Consider the following 8,609-nt stretch of genomic DNA (forward strand, 5'->3'; position numbering starts at 1 on the left):
TGTGTGTGTGTTTGTGTGTATGCGCGTGTGTGTGTGTGTGTGTGTGTGTATGTGTGTGGGTTTGTATACAGGCATGTGTGTTCGGGTATATGTTGTATGTTTGTATACTGGTATGCATTTGTATTATTTTGTGCTCACGTGTTTGCGCGCGCGCGTGTGTGTGTGTGTGTGCGTGTGTGTGTGTGTATCTGTGTGTGTGTCTGGGTGCGTGTGCGTGCGTGCGCGTATGTACGTACTCGATTTATAACTTGATCTAATAGTACAATAACTGACTAGATCAGTAGGCATATGGCCAGTCCGAGTGTAAAACTACGTATGCAAACACATGCACTTTTGATGTGTATCCATTATTGTAATTGCCTTTTGTGCTTTTGAAGTGCCGTTTCAAACCATACGAGAGCATCGTGGTCTTGGGCTGAAAGACAAGAGAAGTACCTGAATTCCTCTCCAATTCGAGCTCCAGGCCATTGTGTCTTGACCGAATCCATGAGCTTACTGCTGCTGTAGTGTCTGTCTTGATCCCTATTCAAATTCTTTTCGTTCCCTCTGCTGTTTCTCATTGTGTTACTGTTTCCATGCACTAAATGATGTAGGCCTACATCTATAGCGTTGGCGTGCTTCTCTATTCTCAAACAACCAAACACTGGAATATTTAAAACCAACTTCACTCGACATTAGTATTACATCACTTTCGTGATGACTTTTGAGCTAAATCACAAAGCAATCTATCATTTTGGCAATCTCTAGCAAAGGCATGAAACTGAATAAAGATTGCAGAAGAATCCATAATCCACCCCCCCCCCCAAACACTTCCAAATAAAACAAAACAACCAAACAACCAAACAACAACAAACAAATTTAAAAAACAAAAACAATAAACCCCTTTTTTTTTCAAATGGTACATCTCTTGTGACATTCAGCAGGCCTACCTCACGTTCCCAACCTCAGATATTCCAATTGGCGGACGCTAAAATGACCACCAAACAGTGCCATGTCGGGGATGAATGTTGGATGCAAAGGACCCGTCTCTTCAATGACTATGCAATGTTGTTAAAGAAGCGTAAAAACTACATACACTTTATTAAAACAGCATATGCCAAATACTATAGTGCGACCCCCCCCCCAGTATTCAATGTTTCGAATCGTGAATATCTCCAATAGTGGGGAAAAGAACTTAATATTCGCCATCACCGCGCCTAAAAATATTCATATTTTACTTGAAGTAAAAATTGTAAGGCACTTACAACACAGTAAAGTCATCATATGGCCAAGATTGGAGGTGTTACAAGTAGCACACATAAAAGAGGAGGAGAAGAAATCAGAAAGATACATTTTAGGAAAACTGCAGAAAACCAAACAAGAGCACCAGCCAAGTATCTATGTAATAATACTAATAATGTTCTCTTTCCTGTTGATTCTCAGACAGAGATATCCGAGGCCGCCATGACTGCGTTTGAGGAGATGAAGCAATACGAATGCTACCAATATGTCATCTTTAAGCTCTCTGGGGATTTCAGCACTATCCTTCTGGACGAAATAGCTTCTCCCGGTGAGTCCATTGACACGGATTGTTTTGTTTCTCTTCCCCCTTCCTCCTCCTCCTGCTCATCCTCATCCTCATCATCATCATCATCATCATCATCATCATCATCATCATCATCATCATCATCATCATCATCATCATCATCATCCATCTTCATCATCATCATCGTTGTGGTCGTCGTCGTCATCATCTGGATATTATGACTTTAAAAGTACTTTGCATCATAGGCCTAGATGCTTGACACTAATACGCTACATGATATCCTCATGTCAGGACGATATCCTTTCTCCCTGCGTAGATTTTCTCTACACTTGTATTCCCCACCGACAAGTCCTCAGAAGGATTGGGTGGTTGGAGAGCTACTTCTCTTGTTTGCTTTTGCTTCTTTCTTTTTTTGGTGGATTTTGGTTGCTTTTCTTCTACCAAACAACGTTCAATCGGATTATGTTTTCTATAAGATTCCTTCAGCCCAGGAGGTATTCAAAATAGTTACAAGGACGAGATCATCTGCGGTGACGCGGCTGGTTGACATCTTGGTCAACATCTAAAGGTCCAGGATACAAACCCGAAAGGCGTCCGAATTTGTCTAATCACTAGAGATAATCCCCCCCCCCCTCATCCTTGCCTCTTTGAATTCAACACGACCTGAACGGTTCATTATTTGTGATAGGTATTTGTATGGGTTTACCTCCTCTTTCAAGAACACGTCTGATTTTGTAGCGGTGAAACCTGATGGCGCTTAAATGACCAAAATTGTGTCGATAGTGCCGTAAAACATCTACCCAATCAATCAATCTCCTCTTTCAATACTAAGATTTTTAAGAGGCGTAACCTCCGATTGTTATTTCTATCTCCAATACGACAGAGACAAATGGGGGGAATGTCTTGAAGACTCCACAAACAACCAAGGTTCAAGAGTGCCCCATTTTGAATTCCAACTAGGACCATCTGAGCCATAGCTCGACATGATGCCGACTGAGCTTTAGGTACCCTGTTTATTTCTGACAAAGCTTCACTTTTAAAACAAGCTCCACTTTTAAAACAAATTGTAACAACGACTAACATTTTAAACAGGTAGCAGCGTCTGCGGTGTAGCAGTGGGGCTTTTCGCTGTTGCACACAATAGATCTGAGCTCAATTTCAGAGCAGGGCAGTTTTTATTGAGCATCTCCATCGATCTGTTTTGGCATGGAAGTTGAAGAAGCTCGCCTCTTAAATTGTCTAAATCGTGTTGATGGGGGCTTGAAATAATTACAATCTCAAAATATGATTATTGCAAACGGATAATATCATTGCATTATTTTTATTCCCAGACAAAACGTATGACGACTTTACTTCCGTCTTGAGGCCGTCTGATGAGTTGATGGAGGCCAGTGGGACAGGGGAATGTCGACTGGCCATGGTCAAAATATCTGTAGATACCAGCCCCGAAAACAGCCCGGTAGCCAGCTCAAGTAGCGTCTCTGCCAACAGCAGCCTCGGAAACAGTAGCACCGCCAGCAGCAGCTCTGGGAATGCCTCCGCGAATAACAATATAGACAACGAATCTGTAATAGCTTGTATTCTGTGGTAGGTCAAGTCATTATGGTTTTTATTACGAATATCTAAATTTACATAAATCTAAAATAGATTCTGGTTGACCTAAAGACGACAAAAAGATATACCTTGTAATACTTTTAAAATAAATGTCTATCAGCTGGGTAGGGATTACTGGTGGTGTAGAGGTGGTATCTGACACACTGGAAAAATATAATACATGTATTTATGATTATCAATCAATCATTTTGTTGTTGTTGTTGTTTTTAAGGAAAACATAAAGGTGTGTATCCCACATTTAAACATAAATCTTCATGCATATTCTCAAACTTTTCAGGGAGGAAGCGGAAGGGGGGGGGGGGGATACTGCTGTCTGTTATCATCATGTGAACTATGAAGTAGAAGGTGGCGTCGGTAGCCTAGTAGTTAGGCTACCGGACTCGTAATCGTGAGGTTGCGCGTTCGGGGGTTCGAGCCACAGCTCGGTCCGACGTTTTGTCCTTGGGAAAGGCACTTTACATGAAATTCCCATTTGGCTCAGTCCTTTCGGAGATGGACGTTAAACTCGGAGGCCCCGCCTCTTAAATTTCCTAATAGCGTTGATACGGGCGTTGAACCCAGACCATCTCACCATTTTTTTCACGAAGTAGATGGTCCTGGTTTAAATCCACAGGGGAGATTGACCAAAATCCTTTTCTCATGATGACGTTTGTTGTAACACAGTATAACGTTTTTCTCCACAACCTTGTGAGTGTGCACGCCCTTGTAATGTAGCCTTACTTCACGCTCACATTTCACAGTAACGTCACGGATGAATATAATTTTCCCTTCGCTTTACAGGCTGCCGTTTCGCTGTGAGATTCCCGAGAAGATGCGCTACATATCTGCCAAGGAATATTTACACACCGAAATGCAATGGACTGGAAGAACTGTATACTGTGAACGGCGTAAAGACCTCGATATAGCAAAAATACAGCGTGAAATGAGATTTGATTTTGATGTCTAGCTGCATGGATTTATCGTCTTCTTATTTATCCGAAATTAAGCTGCGCTTATAACATCTGGGAAAATTAATTAGGTCTTTGGAGGGCGCCATTGGTAGATTGTACTTCTTTTTTCTTTTCCTCTGTTGTTTCTGCCTATCTGTCTCACTTTTTTCTTTCACTAAGTTTAATCTACTCAAAATCAATCAGGAAAAATCTTTGAAAATTTGCTTCACAAAGTGAGATTCAATTTAAAAAATAGAGACTGGTTTTTTTTTTGGTTAATAAGATGTCTCTTCTTCCTTTTCAAAATTAGATATTTATTTGTTTGGTTCTAGCGGCTTCTCTGTCAGAAAGTTTATCAGTAACATCGTTTTGGTGTATTTGAATATCTGAGACCAGAATAGACTGATACGAATGCCGCAAAATTGTGTGCGATCAATAGCTATGGTAGTAGCATATAACGGCTTGTCTGGGGTTTTTTTCTAAAAGGCTATGATTCGGGGTGAGTAATTTTTAAAAATAGGATATCACGAAATGATCGACTTTGGTGTGGAGAATCTGGAGTCTGAAATGAAAGAACAATTTTTTGTCTAATTTATGCTAAAGAATATCTGGCGTCTATCTAAAACCTCCTCATTAAATTAAAGTTAAGTTGGGAATTTTGATATCGAGTTTACATAAAACATGTATTGGGCAATAACATTATAGAGTATCTGCACCCTGAAATGAGGTGTGTAACAGACGTATTTATAGTTATGCTTGCTAAATATATTTTCTTGTAAAAACTTCTCTCTCCTCCAAAGACCTATTGTATTATTAGCTTAGAAGTACATACTAGTGTATTTACTTGTGATTTATCTTCTTCCCTCTCCACTCCCTCCTCTTTTCCTTTTTACCGTTGTGGTCATATTCTGTCATCCAAATTCTTATTTACGTCAAGGAGGAAAGATTTAAAACCAAACAAGAACCAAGAGCAGAAGAAACTTTATCAAGCACGTCCTATTTTGGGGACGGAACAGTACAGAGGACAGACAGACCCCAAGACCAGCAACTCCTGGCGGTCAAAACAGTCACCTGCTTAGGATGCTTGTGCGAGACAAAAACGATAAAACAACTACGAGTAACTACGAATTGAATCAAAGGGGTAAGGGTAAAGTTTAGCCCTCCTTTCGGAACTTACCTGACCTAGAGCTCACGTAAGGAGTCTCCTGCCCTCTGTGAGGCCCACATTAATTGGGTCACCGTTATTGATGTCATATGCAAATGACGTTTTTAACTAATTTTACAAACGAAGTGGTCGAAATTTACTTTTTATCTTCAATCGTGTCTTCTGTAGACAAGGTGCAGCTTTTTGCGCTTAGCCGGGGGGAACTTAGCGAAAAATGTGCATCTTCTTTATCTCCCCTCCTCCTTTTTTGTGTTTGTTACTCTCTTGTGACTCTTCTAATCTTCGGCACTTATATGACCTTATTGTGTTGCAAGTGACCTAAAACTCTTACTAAAACTAAACTTTAAAAACGTGCATTGTAGTTGTAGTCATGGTTGTTTGTATCGTTCAATAATCCTATAGAATTCTATGTCCTCTGTACCGTTTGTCGTCTCTATAAATAGCGTTGCATTTTTTAACTTACGATCTAGAAGAAAAGTAACTTTTTTTTTGGGGGGGGGGGACATGTACCTCAATGCAGCTGAAACCTGAAATGAGAGACACTGTACATATAATAATATAGCTTTCTGCAGCCAGCATCTTCTCTGTGTAAACTTTTATCCCACCACCATGAAACAGAAATTGTGAATTTGGACAATAAATATTTACAATACCAACCAACTAACCCTTTCGTTGAAATACCGATTAATTTTGTTTTGTCTTAAATTGTTTTATCTGGTCTGGGGTGCAATTGTATTTAATATATTATATTTGTATTTTATTGTGTTCTTCCTTCTACTGTTCACCACCTGCTTATTCTGTCTTTCAGGGGTGGGGAGAGAGAGAGAGAGAGAGGGAGAGAGAGAGAGAGAGAGAGAGAGAGAGGGGGGGGTAATAGAAAAAGAGAGAGAAGGAGAGGTTGAGACAAATGGAGAGAAGTTGAGAGAGAGAATGGCGGAGAAAAGGAGAGAGTCCGAGACAGGAAGACAGAGAAAAAGAAGAGAGAGAAAAAAGAGGAGAGAGAGAGAGAGAGAGAGAGAGAGAGAGAGAGAGAGAGAGAGAGAGAGAGAGGGAGATGGAAAGAGAGAGAGAGCATGTGCGTGTGTGTGTGTGTGTGTGAGAGAGAGAGAGAGAGAGAGAGAGAGAGAGAGAGAGAGAGAGAGACTGTGAGAGAGAGAGAGGGACTGTGAGAGATAGAGGAACAGGGAGGGAGATAGAGACTGTGTGTGTGTGTGTGTGAGAGAGAGAGAGAGAGAGAGAGAGAGAGAGAGAGAGAGAGAGAGACTGTGAGAGAGAGAGAGGGACTGTGAGAGATAGAGGAACAGGGAGGGAGATAGAGACTGTGTGTGTGTGTGTGTGTGTGTGTGAGAGAGAGAGAGAGAGAGAGAGAGAGAGAGAGAGAGAGAGAGAGAGAGAGACTGTGAGAGAGAGAGAGGGACTGTGAGAGATAGAGGAACAGGGAGGGAGATAGAGACTGTGTGTGTGTGTGTGTGTGTGTGTGAGAGAGAGAGAGAGAGAGAGAGAGAGAGAGAGAGAGAGAGAGAGATAGGGGAGAGAGACAGACAGGACAGGACAGACAGACAGACAGACAGGACAGGACAGACAGACAGGACAGACAGGACAGGACAGACAGACAGACAGGACAGGACAGGACAGACAGACAGGACAGACAGACAGACAGACAGACAGACAGACAGACAGACAGACAGACAGACAGACAGACAGACAGACAGACAGACAGACAGACAGACAGACATTATGTGCACACTATTATACTTTTGTCGACCCTCCGACGCTCGACATTGCTGCTCCTTCCTTCTTTTTGTGTTAGTTACTTCCTTGTAGGGCCTCTAATCTTCGGCACGCCACTTATATGACCTTTTTGTGTGGTAAGTACCGTAAAACTTTTACAAAAACTTTTTATAAGTATAAAATTGTTGTGGGTGGTTGACGGGTGCTCTGGTGTGGTTTGCTCCTTCTTTACTATCGAACCTCTATCGTCCTGATCTCTCCTACTTTTTTCTGTGTTTGTTACTCTCTTGTAACACCTCTAATCTTCGGCACTTATATGACCATATTGTGTTGCAAGTGTCGTAAAACTTTTACTAAACCTAAAAAACTGATCAGAAGTTTAATCAATCGAAGATAACTGTAACATAGATCAGAAGTTGCCATCCTCAAAGGTCTTGTTTCCCCACGCCTCCCAGCGATGCTCCATGATACGGACGTCACTGGGCGTGACCCGGCCAGTCGTGATGGTCGTGCGCGTGTGAGAGGTCGACAGCTGTCTACTCGGGGGTGGGTTGAGTTTGGTGTCGTGCGGCGCCACCTGCTTCACGGGGTAGCTGACCGGTGCTGCAAAATGGTTCGTGAACGCCCAGTAGCCGAGGTACGCCAAACCAGCGAGGAGAAGTGACCCCAGAAGAACGCTGAGGACTGTCACCCAGGCGATGTTCCCGGGCTTGTCAAAGAAAGACTCTCCGGCTGGGCCGTACACGTAAACGCTCACGGAAGCAGAATCAGAACTGTTTATATCCGGATTTGACACCTTGATCGTCAAAGTCTGAACCGATTCTTCCGATCCTTGAAGACTGCTGTACACGAATAGGTTTCCATTGTTGTCGATTCTGAAAGGGCTGGAAGAACTCTGGACGGAGAATGTGAGTTGTCTGAACTCAGAGCTTGTGTCTGCGTCTGTTGCGTTGACGGTGAGTACAGTGGTGCCCAGAGGAACGTCGCTGTGTATGGTGGTGCTGTAGCTGCTGCTGCTGAAGCTGGGGGTGTTGTCGTTCACGTCTGTCACCGATACCGTCAGCGTGGCCGTGACCGAGAGCGAATCCGGATCTGAGATGACGATGGGCCAAGTGTAAAGAGTGGATCTGAGGAAAGTTTGAACATAAGTTGAATTTAAATATAAGCTTAAGTCAAAGTTTTACGGCACTTTAAACACAAATATGTGATATAAGTGTCGAAGAGAAGAGATGTTACTTGAGAGAAGCACGTAGAAAAGGAGGAAGAGAAATTAGAAAGATATGTTCGATAGGAATGAAGGAGCAAACAATATCAGAGCATCCGCCAACCGTCCACGTCGAATTAAATCAGTGTCTGTGAAGTTATAGTTATTTGTTGTGGAGTACCTGAAACTGTTGGCTCTTGCCGCATTTTGGGGTATCTCCTGTGCTAAAAGGCAACCACAATATTCATAACAGCATTCTTGATTTTATCGAGTTTTAGAAGACATAATGATAATAATGATGATAATAATAAAAATAAAAATGATAATGATACTGATAATGATAATGATAATGATGATGATAATAATAATAATAATAATAATAATAATTTTTTTTAAAAATAATAATAACAAAATAGTGAAAAAAAATTCGAGTAAAGGGCC

General features: G+C 41.8%; 2 protein-coding genes across 2 annotated transcripts in view; one reads left to right on the forward strand and one right to left on the reverse strand.

Annotated features, from left to right (window-relative positions):
- Positions 1–5,897, forward strand: part of LOC101847460 (actin-depolymerizing factor 10) — a 7,048-nt gene extending 1,151 nt beyond the window's left edge. The window contains exons 2-4 of the mRNA XM_005110908.3: positions 1,423–1,549; positions 2,857–3,112; positions 3,920–5,897. Of these exons, the coding sequence (XP_005110965.1) occupies positions 1,423–1,549; positions 2,857–3,112; positions 3,920–4,085 (549 nt within the window). The 3' untranslated portion in view covers positions 4,086–5,897. The remainder of the gene's footprint in view (positions 1–1,422; positions 1,550–2,856; positions 3,113–3,919) is intronic.
- A 1,420-nt stretch (positions 5,898–7,317) lies between these two features.
- Positions 7,318–8,609, reverse strand: part of LOC101849254 (cadherin EGF LAG seven-pass G-type receptor 2) — a gene marked incomplete in the record, with an annotated part of 21,826 nt that continues 20,534 nt past the window's right edge. Inside the window, 1 exon segment of the mRNA XM_035973044.1 lies at positions 7,318–8,091. Coding sequence (XP_035828937.1) covers positions 7,374–8,091 — 718 coding nt within the window.

Source organism: Aplysia californica, unplaced genomic scaffold (genome assembly GCF_000002075.1).
Source record: "Aplysia californica isolate F4 #8 unplaced genomic scaffold, AplCal3.0 scaffold00965, whole genome shotgun sequence".
Classification (NCBI taxonomy): Eukaryota; Metazoa; Mollusca; class Gastropoda; order Aplysiida; family Aplysiidae; genus Aplysia; species Aplysia californica.